Genomic DNA, 17809 nt, shown 5'->3' on the forward strand with positions numbered 1-17809 from the left:
ACTTGGAAAATCAACATCATCTAAAATATGAGTTGGAAATATTTTACCTCATATACTAACTAGAAGATCGGAGTTAGGTAAAATGTCAACTTTCAAAGCAGTACTGAGAATGACTGAAACCTGATAAAGTTTTCAGACACGATAGAGAAGGAGTGGAAAGACTTGTGTCGAGATATACAAAAATAAGAAAAAAAGTCTGCATTACTTATAATGATGCAAAACCAGACCATGTGGTAAAGTAATGTAACTGTATGAGTCCAGTATGCTGGCAGTGACAAAAATATACTTATACTGGAAGAACTAACTAACCTAAAATAACTGTAACCTTTTGACAGTTTATAACAGGTGAGGATCAACTCATATTTAAACAAGAGGTGCTTTGATTAAATGTGACATGTAGTTTAAAACACTGAAGCTAAAACAAAAATCTAGTTATAATGCCAGGCATGGTTCTTTAAAAAATGATCAAGAACATGTTCAACATAACAGCTGGAGTCTAATAAGGTCATGTAAGACTGATCTGACAATGATTTAAACCTTATGTTGTTCCACATTTGTGGAGGAAGCAGACTTTTCAACATGCTAAGTGACAATATTGTAACCTTCTGACGGCAGTGTAAACTTTAAACACAACAACAGAGAAAGAATGGCAAAATATTAGACTCACCAAAGTTGACATCTGCGAAAAGTTTCCTGCCATCTGCTTGGTCACATGTGGTGTATCAGCATCAGCTCCATCCACACTCACTAAACTTTGACTCATGGCTTGCATATTCTTCATGTCACTTTTTCTGGAGTCGCTGGTCCTGCACACCTCGTAATTGTACACGTGTTGGAGAGTCCCTGTCCCCAAAGTGTCTGAGTAACGTGGTGGATAATATGGAATGACAGGGAGGTTGGAGTGGTACAGGACGCGAGACTGTCTCCACCTGTACACTTTGACTGATATGATGAGCAGCAAGCAGGTGATGAAGAGGAAGGAGACCACAGCCAAAGCCAAGACTAAGTAAAAAGTCAGCTTGTCATTGTACTCCTTGTCGTGCATGCTAAAGTCAGTGAACTCTGACAGCACTTCAGGGAAGCTGTCCGCCACCGCCACGTTAACAATGACTGTAGCTGAACGAGAGGGCTGCCCGTTGTCCTCCACTAGAACACTCAGTCTTTGTTTGACGCCATCTTTATCAGTGACTTGGCGGACAGTTCTTATTTCTCCATTGTGTAGGCCCACTTCAAACAGCGCCCTGTCTGTGGCTTTCTGCACTTTATAGGAGAGCCAGGCGTTCTGTCCAGAGTCCACATCCACAGCCACCACTTTAGTCACCAGATAGCCCACATCTGCTGAACGAGGCACCATTTCAGCCAGCACCGAGCCGCCCGTCTGGACCGGGTACAGGACCTGGGGGGCGTTGTCGTTCTGGTCCTGGATCAGGATGCGAACGCTCACGTTGCTGCTAAGTGGAGGGGAGCCTCCATCCTGAGCTCTGACAATAAACACCAGTTCTTTAATTTGTTCATAATCGTATGAGCGAACTGCACTAATGACTCCACTTTCTGCATTAACGGACACAAATTCAGCAACTGGAGTTCCTCCGATTTCACGCTCCTCCAACATGTAAGAAACACGAGCATTCTGGTTTTCATCAGGGTCTTTAGCACTAACTTTTAGCACAGAAACACCTGGATGGTTATTTTCTGCAACACTTGCAGTATACAAGCTGACTGGGAACACAGGAGCATTGTCATTCACGTCTGAAACCTTCAAATTAAAAGTCATTTTACTAGACAGAGGAGGTGAGCCAGAATCTGATGCAACAACAGTGATGTTGTATTCTGGCACACTTTCACGATCTAAGTCAGCATCAGTCAATAATGCAAAATAATTTCTCACATTGGATTTAATTCTAAATGGAACGCGGCCCTCAATGGCACACCTGACGTGACCATTTTCTCCAGAATCTAGGTCTTTAACATTAATGATACCAATAGTGGTACCAGCTGGGGAGTCTTCTGACACAGGACTAGTGAAGGACATCACATTTATGACTGGAACATTATCATTCAAATCTGTTACTTCTATTTCCACTTTAGCAGACTCAGTCAGTCCACCTTGATCTTTAGCTTCAACCATGAACTCTATTGTTTTTTCTTTTTCATAATCTATTTGTTTTGCTACAGTTATACATCCTGTTTCCTCATTTATATGAAATGTATCTTTTATTTCTGCATTAGTTTTCGAAAAAGAGTATGTGACTTTTGCATTTGATCCACTATCTGAGTCAGTTGCATTCACAGTTAGAACGTGAGTGCCTTTTATTGCATTTTCAACCACTTTAACTTTATAAGTCGTTTGGTCAAAAACAGGAGCATTATCATTTGCATCTATTATGTTAATAATTATATTTACTGTACCTGATCTCTGTGGATTTCCTCCATCCACAGCCACTAATTTTAAAGAAAGTCGGGATTGTTCTTCTCTGTCTAATCCTTTCTGCAGCACCATTTCTGCATATTTACCACCTCCACTAACGTGTTCCTTTAAGACAAAATGATCACTCGGAGTTAAAATGTAGCTCTGCAGACCGTTTGCACCCACATCAGCATCATGTGCACTTTCCAAAACAAAACGGGAGCCAAGAGCAGCAGACTCACTTATTTCAAATTGCAAATGATTATATTTAAAGGTGGGGGCGTTGTCATTGACGTCCAACACTTCGATGGTCACAGGGTGCAATTCCATGGGGTTTTCCAGTAAAATCTCAAAGGTGAAGCTGCACGGCGTCACGTCTCCACAAAGCTGCTCTCGATCTATCCTCTCATGGACGACCAGAAGCCCTTTGTCCGTCCTCAGCTCCGTGTACTGGACGTTCTCCCCCGTCACGATGCGGGCACGCCCAGAACGGAGTCTTTTTACATCCAAACCGAGATCTTGGGCCACATTACCGACAAGCGAGCCTTTTTTCATCTCCTCTGGGATTGAATAGCGGATCTGTGCCTCCGTTCCGTTTAGGAAAAAACACAAAAAGACAAAGAGGCAGGCCGCTTGTCGCCAAACACATCGCCATCTTCCTCCTCCACTGCAATGATCCTCTTTAGACTCCATGTGAAAAACACTATTAAAGTAAAACGACCCTATAAAAATAATTTGACTAATAGGAGCAAAAAGATGAGCGTTATTGTTGCACGGTTGTTGTTCACTCGAAGCTCTCTTCTATAAATGGCAGTGACAGAGAAAGACGCTGCACTGCATCACGTAACTATCACATTCATTTCCCATGCAATAGCGTCCCTTAGAGGCTGAAAGGTGAAAGTGGTCTAGATACACACAAATTAAAAACAATGCCTCCATAAATAATATGCTATATATTTTTAAGACTAGCGCAAAATAATAAAAACGCAACAAACAAAATCAATACATGTGTTTTACTTAATTGCAATTAATTCAAGCCTTAGTACAAATGACTGATTGCTGAGTATATAAATAGCCACCAATAATTATGATGAAACTAAAAATAGTAAATAATCAAAGGGTTTTTCATACAAATTGTCTAATGTAGCCTAAACTGCACTTCAGCACCATGGACAGACACCCAGAAAGACAATGTTGATTAATGTTTGTATACCAAGAGTTATCAAAAGTACAATTAACCTGCCAGTTTAATATTGAAATGAAATCCATTCATTCCTAATTACAGGTAGAGACATATTGATGATCACTCTAGTAGAGGGTTACATAAATAAAGTGCTGCATTAATTAACCTTCACACATAAGCCTGCATGTTCACTAAACTGTAAGTGCAGGTGATGTCACATTGCAAGTCAGAGACTGCTATGAACTTCTCCGTCACATTTTTGCATTTCATGATGAAGACATGAGCAATGTCCACCAATTAATACAAATAATTAACTGAATCTAAGTGTGCAATGTACATAGAGAGACAATGCATTGTACAAGATATTTTTAAAAATGGCCCACCATACCAGCGCCATCATTGCAGAATACCTGAGAAATACAACCTAATCAATTAGGAAAACTTCATAAATAAAGAGGGGAGACGAGGCTGCATATCAGGACGAGGTGGAGAAGCTGTCGGAGTGATGCACAGTAAACAACCTGGCCCTGAACACCTCCAAGACCAAGGAGCTGGTCATAGACTTCAGGAGGAATAAAACGGACATCCTGCCCCTGGTCATCAGGTGTGACTGCGTGGAGAGGGCCTCTGACCTCCGCTTAATGGGAGTCCACCTGGATTACAACCTAACCTGGAGCACCAACACCACAACTACCATCAAGAAGGCACACCAGACACTGCACTTCTTGAGAATACTCAGGAACAACCACCTCTCACAGGAACTGCTGGTGTCCTTCTACCGGTGCTCTATTGGGAGCATCCTGACCTACTGCATCTGCGTGTGGTTCAGCAGCTGCACGGCCGCAGAGAGAACGGCGCTCTAGAGGGTCATAAAGACCGCCCAGAAGATCATCGGACGCCCCCCTCCCCTCCCTGGCTGACCTGTACAGCTCCCGCTGTCTCGGGAAAGCACAGAGCATCCTGAAAGAGACATTCCACCCCGGGCACTGCCACCTAGAACTACTACCCTCGGGCAGACGTTACAGGGTTCTAAAAGGGGGCACAAATAGACTAAAAAACAGTTTTTACCCAAACGCCATAGTAGCATTAAGTTAGCACAATGTGTCCGTCATGTCCTCATGTGTCATGTCTTGTTATTTTTCGGACTATAATGTGCAAAAATGTTGGACTGTGCAATATATCTGAAATGGCCTCTTGATAAGTGCAAGAATACTGAACTGTGAAAGACAATATTGTGCAATAACCTGCAACCTTACACCTCTCTCACTATATACAGTATATATATATATATATATATATATATATATATATATATATATATATATATATATATATATATATATATTTGTGTGTGTGTGTGTGCGCACGCATATATGTATGTATATATGTATATATCTACATATATGTATGTATATATGTATATATCTATATGTATATATCTACATATATATATATATATATATATATATATATATATATATATATATATATATTATATATATATAATGGTGTTAGTTTAATAAATTAACATTAGAATTTATTTGTAGATGTCTAAGTCACTCTTATGGGAAAATTAAATATTAATAATTACATATTATACACAGTGGATGTGTGTGTATATATGTGTATAATTATGTGTATGTATGTGCATGTATTTGTAAATATATGTATACAGCATATGTATAATATATATATATATGTATGTGTGTATATATGTATATGTATAAATATGTGTGGGCTTCACGGTGGCAGAGGGGTTAGTGTGTCTGCCTCACAATACGAAGTTCCTGCAGTCCTGGGTTCAAATCCAGGCTCGGGATCTTTCTGTGTGGAGTTTGCATGTTCTCCCCATGAAAGCGTGGGTTCCCTCCGGGTACTCCGGCTTCCTCCCACTTCCAAAGACATGCACCTGGGGATAGGTTGATTGGCAACACTAAAATTGGCCCGAGTGTGTGAATGTGAGTGTGAATGTTGTCCGTCTATCTGTGTTGGCCCTGCGATGAGGGAGTGACTTGTCCAGGGTGTACCCTGCCTTCCGCCCGATTGTAGCTGAGATAGGCGCCAGCGCCCCCCGCAACCCCGAAAGGGAATAAGCGGTAGAAAATGGATGGCTGGATATAAATATGTGTATTAATGTGTATATATATTTGTGTATGTATATGTATGTATGTGTGGCGAAGTTGGGAGAGCGGCCGTGCCAGCATTCTGAGGGTTGCTGGTTCAATCCCCACCTTCTACCATCCTATTCATATTTGTTGTGTCCTTGGGCAAGACACTTCACCCTTGCTCCTGATGTCGTGGTTAGCGCCTTGCATGGCAGCTCCCGCCATCAGTGTGTGAATGGGTGAATGTGGAAATACTGTCAAGGCGCTTTGGGCTCCTTAAAAAGGGGTAGAAAAGCGATATACCAGTACAACCATTTATGTGTACGTGGATGTATATGCATGTGTAAGGATATATGCATGTGTGTGTATATACATATGTATTTGTGTATGTACATGTATGTATATTTAAATATATGTATATATGTGTGTATATATGTCTATGTATATATGAGTAAATGTGTATATATGTGTATATATGTATGGATATATGCACGTGTGTGTATATACATATGTATTTGTGTATGTACATGTATGTATATTTAAATATATGTATATATGTGTGTATATATGTCTATGTATATATGAGTAAATGTGTATATATGTGTATATATGTATGGATATATGCACGTGTGTGGATATATACATCTTTTTTACTATTTATGTTACTATATTGTTGTGTATGCACCTTAGGGATCTGCTCCAATTTTGTTGTTCTTTAAACCTGTTCACTGTAATAATGACAATAAAACTCTATTCTATTCTAAAGTGTGCTGATTCAGTTATCGTATATTCTTTTAATGACCCCAGAACACCTCCTCACAAACTTTGTAAGTATAGAAATGCTAACAACACAACCAAGCAGGGCTCCATAGTCGACTGTTTGGTGCCGTTCCAAAAAAGTGAGACTGGACAACTATCTTTTTCTTAATGAGCATGTCAAACACTGAACACACAATCTGAACATATCAGGCAAATAGTGACAAAAGCATCATTTAACCAGGACTTGAAAAAAGGCTGCTTGAGAGTCAAAATTGTAATCATAGTTTAAATAGTATATAGAAGTGCAAAGGTGTACATTGTGAAATATGTATTTTATCACAACCTTGAATGTTACATTTCAATATTGTTAATGTGTGTACTTTGTTATGAATGTGTTGCTGAGGGACGTGAGATGTAAAATGAAATTATAGTCAGTGGCTGTAATCTCACATATTTACATGCCGCTTGTTGCCGGATATGTATTGTACCTTTTAAACAAACTAAATATAAATCCATATCTGACCTACCAGACAGCATTATTAATTGCAGGATTTTCAATATTAGAAAATATTAGATTTCACTATGTTAAAATAAAAGCTACATGAAAAGTGACTTATATGTTCCAAATGTATCTATTCAAAAATAACCAATATTGTAAAATGTTAAATTATAATATGATTAGTTGGAGGTAAAACATCATGTACAACTACAGTGAGTAAGTATACGTTTACTTTAGAACTTGCAAAACTATCAGATACAAAAACAAAGAAATAATGTTGAAATCTTGACTCACCAAAGTTGACATCTGTGAAAAGTTTCCTGCCATCTGCTTGGTCACATGTGGTGTATCAGCATCAGCTCCATCCACACTCACTAAACTTTGACTCATGGCTTGCATATTCTTCATGTCACTTTTTCTGGAGTCGCTGGTCCTGCACACCTCGTAATTGTACACGTGTTGGAGAGTCCCTGTCCCCAAAGTGTCTGAGTAGCGTGGTGGATAATATGGAATGACAGGGAGGTTGGAGTGGTACAGGACGCGAGACTGTCTCCACCTGTACACTTTGACTGATATGATGAGCAGCAAGCAGGTGATGAAGAGGAAGGAGACCACAGCCAAAGCCAAGACTAAGTAAAAAGTCAGCTTGTCATTGTACTCCTTGTCGTGCATGCTAAAGTCAGTGAACTCTGACAGCACTTCAGGGAAGCTGTCCGCCACCGCCACGTTAACAATGACTGTAGCTGAACGAGAGGGCTGCCCGTTGTCCTCCACTAGAACACTCAGTCTTTGTTTGACGCCATCTTTATCAGTGACTTGGCGGACAGTTCTTATTTCTCCATTGTGTAGGCCCACTTCAAACAGCGCCCTGTCTGTGGCTTTCTGCACTTTATAGGAGAGCCAGGCGTTCTGTCCAGAGTCCACATCCACAGCCACCACTTTAGTCACCAGATAGCCCACATCTGCTGAACGAGGCACCATTTCAGCCAACACCGAGCCGCCCGTCTGGACCGGGTACAGGACCTGGGGGGCGTTGTCGTTCTGGTCCTGGATCAGGATGCGGACGCTCACGTTGCTGCTGAGAGGAGGGGAGCCTCCATCCTGAGCTTTGACAATAAACACTAGTTCTTTAATTTGTTCATAGTCGAATGAGCGAACTGCACTAATGACTCCACTTTCTGCATTAACGGACACAAATTCAGCAACTGGAGTTCCTCCGATTTCACGCTCCTCCAACATGTAAGAAACACGAGCGTTCTGGTTTTCATCAGGGTCTTTAGCACTAACTTTTAGCACAGAAACACCTGGATGGTTATTTTCTGCAACACTTGCAGTATACAAGCTGACCGGGAACACAGGAGCATTGTCATTCACGTCTGAAACCTTCAAATTAAAAGTAGTTTTACTAGAGAGAGGAGGTGAGCCAGAATCTGATGCAACAACAGTGATGTTGTATTCTGGCACACTTTCACGATCTAAGTCAGCATCAGTCAATAATGCAAAATAATTTCTCACATTGGATTTAATTCTAAATGGAACGCGGCCCTCAATGGCACACCTGACGTGACCATTTTCTCCAGAATCTAGGTCTTTAACATTAATGATACCAATAGTGGTACCAGCTGGGGAGTCTTCTGACACAGGACTAGTGAAGGACATCACATTTATGACTGGAACATTATCATTTAAATCTGTTACTTCTATTTCCACTTTAGCAGAGTCAGCCAGTCCACCTTGATCTTTAGCTTCAACCATGAACTCTATTGTTTTCTCTTTTTCATAATTTATTTGTTTTGCTACAGTTATACATCCTGTTTCTTGGTCAATGTGAAATAAATCTGCTATTCCTGCTTTTGATTTTGAAAAAGAGTATGTGATTTTTGCATTTGATCCACTATCCGGGTCAGTTGCATTCACAGTTAGAACGTGAGTGCCTTTTACTGCATTTTCAATCACTTTAGCTTTATAAATTGTTTGATTAAACACAGGAACATTATCATTTGCATCTTGAATGATAATATTAATATTTACTGTACCTGATTTCTGTGGATTCCCACCATCCACAGCCACTAATTTTAAAGAGAGTCGGGGTTGTTCTTCTCTGTCTAATCCTTTCTGCAGCACCATTTCTGCATATTTACTACCTCCAGGACTGACGTGTTCCTTTAAAACAAAATGATCACTCGGAGTTAAAATGTAGCTCTGCAGACCGTTTTCGCCCACATCAGCATCATGTGCACTTTCCAAAACAAAACGGGAGCCAAGAGCAGCAGACTCGCTTATTTCAAATTGCAAATAATTATTTTCAAAAGTGGGGGCGTTGTCATTGACGTCCAACACTTCGATGGTCACAGGGTGCAATTCCATGGGGTTTTCCAGTAAAATCTCAAAGGTGAAGCTGCACGGCGTCACGTCTCCACAAAGCTGCTCTCGATCTATCCTCTCATGGACGACCAGAAGCCCTTTGTCCGTCCTCAGCTCCGTGTACTGGACGTTCTCCCCCGTCACGATGCGGGCACGCCCAGAACGGAGTCTTTTTACATCCAAACCGAGATCTTGGGCCACATTTCCGACAAGTGAGCCTTTTTTCATCTCCTCTGGGATTGAATAGCGGATCTGTGCCTCCGTTCCGTTTAGAATACAAGACAAAAAGACAAAGAGGCAGGCCGCCCGTCGCCAAAAACAACGCCATCTTCTTTCTCCACTGCAATTATCCTCTTTAGACTCCATGAGAAAAAGAAAAAAATAATAATAAAACTACCTAAACAATAAATACTTGGCTATTTTCAGCCAGAAGCATTGATCAGTGACGATGTTATTTAGGTCAGTTGGTAAATGTTGTTCATACGAGCTCTCTTCTATAAATGGCAGTGACAGAGAAGGGAGCTGCACTGCATCACTTGTAACTATCACATTCATTTTCGATGCAATAGCGTCCCTTAGAGGCTGAAATGTGAAATTGTTCCAGCTACAGCAAAATCATTAAGACAACAAATGTTCCTTCACACACTATGCGCTTTTTAATGTGGAAATATTCATTTAAAAAAACCGCAGGCCATACAAAGACAACTTTTCTGTTTTGTCTTTGGGATGTTTTATTTATACAAATATTTACACAATCAATACAACTGAGTGATGGATGCATAGTACAAGTAACCATGCTTATGAATGTAATACAACTAGTATAAGAAGCTTAGTACAAGATGACTTTTTTTTTCTCCTCAGCTGCCTTTCAGCACCATGGACAGAGCTACCAAGACACATCATTGTTCACTTTGTACCAAGCAATATAATAAGTACAAACAAAGTAGCCTTACAGTTTCATGTTATTATATATTATATTCTAATTAAATATACATCCTGGATAGGTCATCAGCAGATGCATTTATTTATAAAGCACTATCATGCTCACTTTCTCCTACTGTTAGTGGCCCTGAACAAAAACATCGGCAACTCATTTGACCTCCAAGAGTCATGAATTAAAACAACATATCCATTGTTAAACCCTGGTTTAGGAAACTGATGAATAGTTTTGCTCCACAAAACAAAATGAATGACATATAAATACAAAAGCAATAACAACATTGGAGAAGTCAACATAACCAAAAGAGGAGAGTCAAATTCAATATTGATGCATTTATTTGAGAATGACATCAATCTGAGGATCCACACAATATCTTATTTTGTCGGGTAGCAGAATAAAAGTAAATGTCCCTACAAAGGGGGGACTTGAAATGATAAAACAATAAGACAATAACCGTCTTCGAACATAAACTATGCGTCCTGCATTATACCAATATAATACACTCAAGGAAGGCCTAATGATTAAAAACATGACTATGTGTGCAGAATTGTTGATATAATTGTATCTCTTAAAAAAAACCTACAGTTTTGCTCATATTGCAAAATGTGTTATGTGTTGTCCATTTCCCACAGACTATTGACAATATTACAAATCATTTTCTTTCACTCGTATTTATTTGCAGAGTGAAGACATCAAGCAGTCGTGTTCACTCTTTTTAGATCATAGTTACAAATAGAGCACATTCTCTGGAGGTTTTGGCCTGATAACACGCACACATTGACACAAACAGGTTTAGATGGATAATAAAGGTAAACATATTCACCAGTGATTTGTTTGTTTGTAAGTAATGTGTGTGGATAGAAGGACAGTGCAGTTTCTGGGCCCCTAATAGACCACTGCAGGTTTCAACCAATGCAGCACCAGTTATTCCATTTCATGCAGAAAGAATACTGTAGTTGAACTACATTTCATACAACAGCAAGGAAAGGACACAAGTAGATATCCAGAGAACTGAGAATATTGTTCAAATTCTAACTTAGAAGTGGAAAAATAGAAGATTCAGAAAAAGGCCAACAACATTTGAAAGACAACTGCCACAAAACTGTTGGGGATGCAAAGAAAATGTAACGACCGGGTCGCATCGTGGTGCGGAATTCGTTCTCCCAGGAATGCAGACGGGCTTCGGACACAGCATGAAGGTGAGAACAAATGATTTATTTGGAAATAAATCAGACTTTAACAAATAAAAAAGGTGCTCATAGCACTCAAGGCAAAAAACTACAAGAGCTAGCATGGGAGCTAGAAGATAAAGAGTCTATCGTGGAAACTAGCAGGTAGCGAGCAGGAAACAGACATCCTCACTTGTTGTAAGAAAACAAACTAGGAAGCCAGCCCGAGTGAGGCCAGGGCAAGGACTAAATAGCCCTCCGATTAGTGCCTGGGAAGCAGGTGCACGTCCAGAGAAATAACCAGAGGCAGGTGTATGTGATTTGCCGTCATGGCAACTGAGACAAACAAAATCAAGAGGTGCTGAAAACACTAGTGGCTTAGACAACGTAAACAGAATATGATCCGGGTAGCGGATCATAACAGAAAAACCCACACATACCTTTAGTAAACATAAAGGCAGTTTTAAGAACTTCCAGCAACGCAGCCTGCTTACAATACTCAGCATACGGCAGAGAGGCAAGCCTTGAAACGACTGGAACAAACTTATTTGAAGAGATGAGATGGGACTAAAACTGACCACCGTGGCCAAAACCCTACAAGTCACATTTGTAGAAGAACCAACACAGATCAGACCATGTTTGTGGTGAAACTTGCAGGTGGTTTGGTAATGTTTTGGGAATGTGTAAGCTTCAAAGGCACAGTGGATTAGTCAAAACTGACGGCAAGATGAATGCCGCACGTTTCCAGAAAATGCTGAAGGGAAATGTTTACCCATCGCCATTGAAATGTTTGTTTTTCATTCATATTCTCAAAAATAGATAAATGATCACAAGTTCCACCAGGATCTGGTAAATTATGCGCACAGTTACAAAATAAAAAGTTATATATAATGTAGTTATTTTTCAACAGTATTCCTTCATAAACGAATGGGTTGTACTTGTACTTGTATAGCACTTTTCTACCTTCAAGGTACTCAAAGCGCTTTGACACTACTTCCACATTCACCCATTCACACACACATTCACACAGTACTTGTACATGTTTAGTAAATATTAAGAATTACTTCAAGATCCATGTTTGATTGAGCTGTAGTGAAAATGGGATGGAAATGATCCCTGTAAACTGTGACTAACATAAGTTTTGCTTTAATATTTCACAAAAATTAACTCACCAATATTCAGTCTTTGTTTTCGGAAAATGATAGCCCTACTGTTAAAATGGCTAGTAGGGAAAACACAAATGCATTTTCTTAGTTTTATGAGTCGATAGTTATGTCTGCCAAAAAACACTATTAAAATAGCATGGACAGTACTATGAACAGGATCTCTTTAAAACTATGTAGGATGTCATATGGAAAACAGACAAAGAATGGTAAAATATTGGACTCACCAAAGTTGACATCTGTGAAAAGTTTCCTGCCATCTGCTTGGTCACATGTGGTGTATCAGCATCAGCTCCATCCACACTCACTAAACTTTGACTCATGGCTTGCATATTCTTCATGTCACTTTTTCTGGAGTCGCTGGTCCTGCACACCTCGTAATTGTACACGTGTTGGAGAGTCCCTGTCCCCAAAGTATCTGAGTAACGTGGTGGATAATATGGAATGACAGGGAGGTTGGAGTGGTACAGGACGCGAGACTGTCTCCACCTGTACACTTTGACTGATATGATGAGCAGCAAGCAGGTGATGAAGAGGAAGGAGACCACAGCCAAAGCCAAGACTAAGTAAAAAGTCAGCTTGTCATTGTACTCCTTGTCGTGCATGCTAAAGTCAGTGAACTCTGACAGCACTTCAGGGAAGCTGTCCGCCACCGCCACGTTAACAATGACTGTAGCTGAACGAGAGGGCTGCCCGTTGTCCTCCACTAGAACACTCAGTCTTTGTTTGACGCCATCTTTATCAGTGACTTGGCGGACAGTTCTTATTTCTCCATTGTGTAGGCCCACTTCAAACAGCGCCCTGTCTGTGGCTTTCTGCACTTTATAGGAGAGCCAGGCGTTCTGTCCAGAGTCCACATCCACAGCCACCACTTTAGTCACCAGATAGCCCACATCTGCTGAACGAGGCACCATTTCAGCCAGCACCGAGCCGCCCGTCTGGACCGGGTACAGGACCTGGGGGGCGTTGTCGTTCTGGTCCTGGATCAGGATGCGGACGCTCACGTTGCTGCTGAGAGGAGGAGAACCTCCATCCTGAGCTCTGACCACCAAGTCCAGTTGTTTAATTTGCTCATAATCAAATGATCGAACAGAACTAATAACACCAGTTTCAGAATTTAAAGAAACATAAGTAGAAACGGGACTGCCACTTATCTGTGTGTCCTCTAAAAGATAAGATATTCTCGCATTTTGATTCCAATCAGCATCTCTAGCAGTGACAGCAAATATGGAAATGCCAGGAGAATTATTCTCTGAGACATAAGCAGAATAAATATTTTTATCAAATAATGGTGCATTGTCATTAATGTCTGAGATTCTAAGATGTAACTTTGTAGAGGTAGAAAGAGGGGGCGTTCCAAGATCAGTGGCTGTTATTGTTATGTTATATTCTGACACGGACTCTCTATCAAAGTACTGATCTGATATTAAATTGTAATAATTTGTTAATGAGTTCTCCAACTTAAAAGGTATTTTTCCATCTATTGAACATGTTATTTGTCCATTTCTCTCAGAATCTGCATCTTTTATGTTAAGAATTGCTATTGTTGTACCAGGAGGCGAATCTTCAGACAGAGGACTTGAAAATGACATTATATTAATAATTGGAGCATTGTCGTTTACATCAATTACATCAAATATAATTTTACTTGTTCCAGTAAGCCCACCTTGATCCTTTGCTTCCACCCTCACTTCATATTTTCTGTCCTTTTCATAATCAAGTTGACCAGACACATAAATTGTGCCTGCTTTTTCATCAACATTAAATATATCTGCTGCACTTCCTTTCATTTTCGACAAACTATAGGTAATTAGTCCATAAAAACCACTGTCAGCATCTGTAGCATTTACAGTAATTATACTAGTTCCTTTCACTGCATTTTCTACAACAGCTGCTTTATATTCTGATTGGTTGAATATGGGTTCGTTGTCATTAGCATCTAAAACGTTTATTTCTATATTTACTGTACCAGATCTCTGTGGTGTTCCTCCATCCACTGCAATTAATTTTAAAGACAAACGAGGACGTTGCTCTCTGTCTAAAGGCTTCTGGAGCACCATTTCAACATATTTGCTGCCATCTGGATTTGCATGCTGATTCAGAATAAAATGATCATTTGGTGACACAATGTAATTCTGTAATGCATTTTGTCCTACATCTTCATCCTCTGCACTCTGCAAAGGAAAGCGCACTCCCACTGCAGCTGATTCACTTATTTCAAATATGAGAGCCTCATCTTTATTTGCAAAGATGGGAGCATGATCATTTATATCCAAAACCTCGACAATGATTCTGTGCAATTCTAACGGGTTTTCTAAAATGACCTCAAAGCTGAAGCTACATGGCGTCACATCTCCACAAAGCTGCTCCCGGTCTATTCTGTCATTGACGACGAGAAGCCCTTTGTCTGTCTTCAGCTCGGTGTACTGGATGTTTTCGCCCGTCACGATGCGGGCCCGCCCTGAACGCAGCCTTTTCACATCCAAGCCGAGATCTTGCGCCACATTACCGATCACCGAGCCTTTCTTCATCTCCTCTGGGATAGAATAACGAATCTGACCACCTACCGTGGAGACCAAATAAAAGATGCAAATGAGAAGTCCCAATTGCTGTCGTGGGCCAGAAAACCATCGCCAAATCCATCGTGCGTCGGCGACGCATTTACGAGGTGCCATTTTCCAATAGAAAGATCAGGTATTCCGTGATTCAAACTGCAAATTTTCCTCTAAAATATCCCGTCATTGTCCATCCAAAACGAATTAAAAGAACAAAAAAGGTCTTGATAGTTGTTGACGCAACTGCATCCTCAACCTCAAATGAACACAGCGAGGCTGCTTCATGACATAGTCAGTGATGGTCTGAATGGAAGGAAATTCAAATGCTGACCAAGAGCGTCCCTTAGAGTCGAAATGGTGAACTTCACATCTATTTTCTACCACTTTACAACAATATTACTCAACAGTTTCACATACAATGCATGATCAGTCTAAAACACTGTTCTTTATGTTTTCAGATTAATGTAAAAAAAAGAGTTCAGCCTATTCATTTTATACAAATAAATAATTGGTTGACAATAGACAAAGACAATATATTGAGCAATATCAAAACAACACTACTAAATGCATTATTTATTATTTAACATTAATTTCCTTAATTGTTTTATGTCCCTATAACTTCATATTATGTACTTTTTTCAGATCTACTTCATGTTCAGTCCCTATTTTAAAATATGTTTCCTGTTAAATATCGTTGATTTGCTATGGTGGAATAAAATACAAAGTCAGCATGGAACATAATCATCATTGTCCTATAGCAGGTGTCTTCAACGTCTGTCGGGCCAAGGACCTCCAAACTAAAGTTGCTATTGAGTTTATGGGGCAGGGGTGTCAAACTCAAATACAGATTGGGCCAAAATTTTAAACGGAACAAAGCCGCGGGCCAAGGTTGAACAGATTAACCTTTTAATCGGGACCCAAACAAGTTTTGCATTAAATATTGAACAAGCAAGGCTTATATAACTTTAGTGACATGCAAAATCCAGTTTCAAATAATAATAATAATAATAATTAAAAGAATATCAATGGCATATCAAATACAATTTAAATACAAATTGTCTTTTTTTGTATTTGCAATCTTCAGAGGGAAATATCACATTTTTTCCACAGGCTAATGATAAATTTGAAAATAAAATAACACTAATGAATGAACCAAATATTGAAGCCTTGAAGTAGCAAGAGAAAATGCTTGAATAAGTTGTTAATTATTGGTCAGTTTGCTGGAAGTTTCCCGGAAGAGTTAATGCTGCAAGGGTTTTCTGGGTATTTGTTGTGTTGTGGTTACGGTGCGGATGTTCACCTGAAATATGTTTGTCATTCTTGTTTGGTGTGGGTTCACAGTGTGGCGCATATTTGTAACAGTGCTAAAGTTGTTTATACGGCCACCCTCAGTGTGACCTGTATGGCTGTTGACCAAGTATGCCTTGCATTTACTTGTGTGTGTGTGTGTAAAAGCCACAAATATTATGTGATACACTGTTAGTATGGAGGAAAAGCGGACGTGACGACAGGCTGTAGAGAACGCTAAAGGCAGTGCCTTAAATGCACGCCCCCAATATTGTTGTCCAGGTGGAAATCGGTAGAAATTCGGGACAATGGTTGCCCCGGGGGATTTTTAGGAGGGGCACTGAACTTCGGGAGTCTATCGGGAAAATTAGGAGTGTTGGCAAGTATGAGTATTAGCGGTGAATGCGGTGTTACAGCGGCACCGACGCTGTATAACACCGACGGGCCAGCTCTAATGCTAAATTGATATTGCCTCAAGGGCCAAATTAAATTACACGGCGGGCCAAATTTGGCCGGCGGGCCAGAGTTTGACACCCATGGCATGGGGGATCTTACTCAAATATCTTGAATATATGTTTAACATAAAACTAGCCTTAGAGGCGCCTTGCTTTGGTGCAATATTTAACTGTTTTGAACTCCTTGGAGGTTATGAATGATGATGTAAGCCATATTTTGTTTTATAATACGATCTTATACCTTAAATATTCATAACGATTCTGATTCTGTTTCTGATTCTGTGTTAACTCAAAAGTCACTCACAGTGTAAACAAAATGCATGAGAGACATTTAAATGACAAAAATAAAGACAATAAATACAATTATTATATGAAAAATAAGAACAAGGGAAAAACTCTATTCGTGAGATAGCTTTTTGAGACAATTGTTTACATCTAGTTCTCCTACCTCACCGTCACATCACACATTGCATTTGTCAAACGCTCCAAAGCCAACCACATTAGCTCCACAATCCACTGTAAGATCCTGCCTGCATGCATTGTAATAAATATTGCTATATTGTATTATTGTATTACATAATGAATTATACAGACACAATAAAGAAATACGAATGATTTTTGTTACGCTTCCTTGTGTCGTTCTCCATTCCCTATTGTTGTTTTCTCAGGCATTTTTAAATCTTAACAGGTTGTGTCAGATCAGGAAAGATGAACTCTTCTTCTCCGATATACCAGATTTTGCAACAGCACTAAATCAATGACCATTCATAGCTTTCATGAACACAAGCATTATGGAAAAAACATGTTGCCTATTAGAACCCACCGTGGCCTTAAAAGGGGCAAGTGGTAGAAATGGATGGATGGATCCTAACTGATTCATAATACCGACAAACTTGCAACATTTGTGAGTAAATAGATATGCT

General features: G+C 39.8%; 4 protein-coding genes across 5 annotated transcripts in view; all 4 read right to left on the reverse strand.

Annotated features, from left to right (window-relative positions):
* The window catches only part of LOC133552572 (protocadherin gamma-A11-like), a 255083-nt gene that overhangs the window by 225768 nt on the left and 11506 nt on the right, over positions 1 to 17809 (reverse strand). The gene's annotated exons all lie outside the window — the stretch shown is intronic.
* On the reverse strand, positions 362 to 3127 carry LOC133552567 (protocadherin beta-16-like). The gene has a single exon (XM_061899814.1). It carries the CDS (start codon positions 3098 to 3100, stop codon positions 575 to 577), a length of 2526 nt encoding a protein of 841 aa, XP_061755798.1. The 5' UTR covers positions 3101 to 3127; the 3' UTR covers positions 362 to 574.
* LOC133552569 (protocadherin gamma-A3-like) lies at positions 6190 to 10343 on the reverse strand. The gene has a single exon (XM_061899815.1). The coding sequence runs from the start codon at positions 9681 to 9683 to the stop codon at positions 7182 to 7184; it is 2502 nt and encodes an 833-aa protein (XP_061755799.1). The 5' UTR covers positions 9684 to 10343; the 3' UTR covers positions 6190 to 7181.
* LOC133552425 (protocadherin gamma-A12-like) lies at positions 12739 to 15455 on the reverse strand. Its single transcript, XM_061899616.1, has one exon. The coding sequence runs from the start codon at positions 15262 to 15264 to the stop codon at positions 12739 to 12741; it is 2526 nt and encodes an 841-aa protein (XP_061755600.1). The 5' UTR covers positions 15265 to 15455.

This window comes from Nerophis ophidion, linkage group LG05 (assembly GCF_033978795.1).
Source record: "Nerophis ophidion isolate RoL-2023_Sa linkage group LG05, RoL_Noph_v1.0, whole genome shotgun sequence".
NCBI classification, from domain to species: domain Eukaryota; kingdom Metazoa; phylum Chordata; class Actinopteri; order Syngnathiformes; family Syngnathidae; genus Nerophis; species Nerophis ophidion.

Excerpts from the sequence above, each read along its gene's own strand:
- LOC133552567 (XM_061899814.1), bottom strand. The coding sequence starts at position 3,100 with ATGGAGTCTAAAGAGGATCATTGCAGTGGAGGAGGAAGATGGCGATGT.
- LOC133552569 (XM_061899815.1), bottom strand. The coding sequence starts at position 9,683 with ATGGAGTCTAAAGAGGATAATTGCAGTGGAGAAAGAAGATGGCGTTGT.
- LOC133552425 (XM_061899616.1), bottom strand. The coding sequence starts at position 15,264 with ATGGCACCTCGTAAATGCGTCGCCGACGCACGATGGATTTGGCGATGG.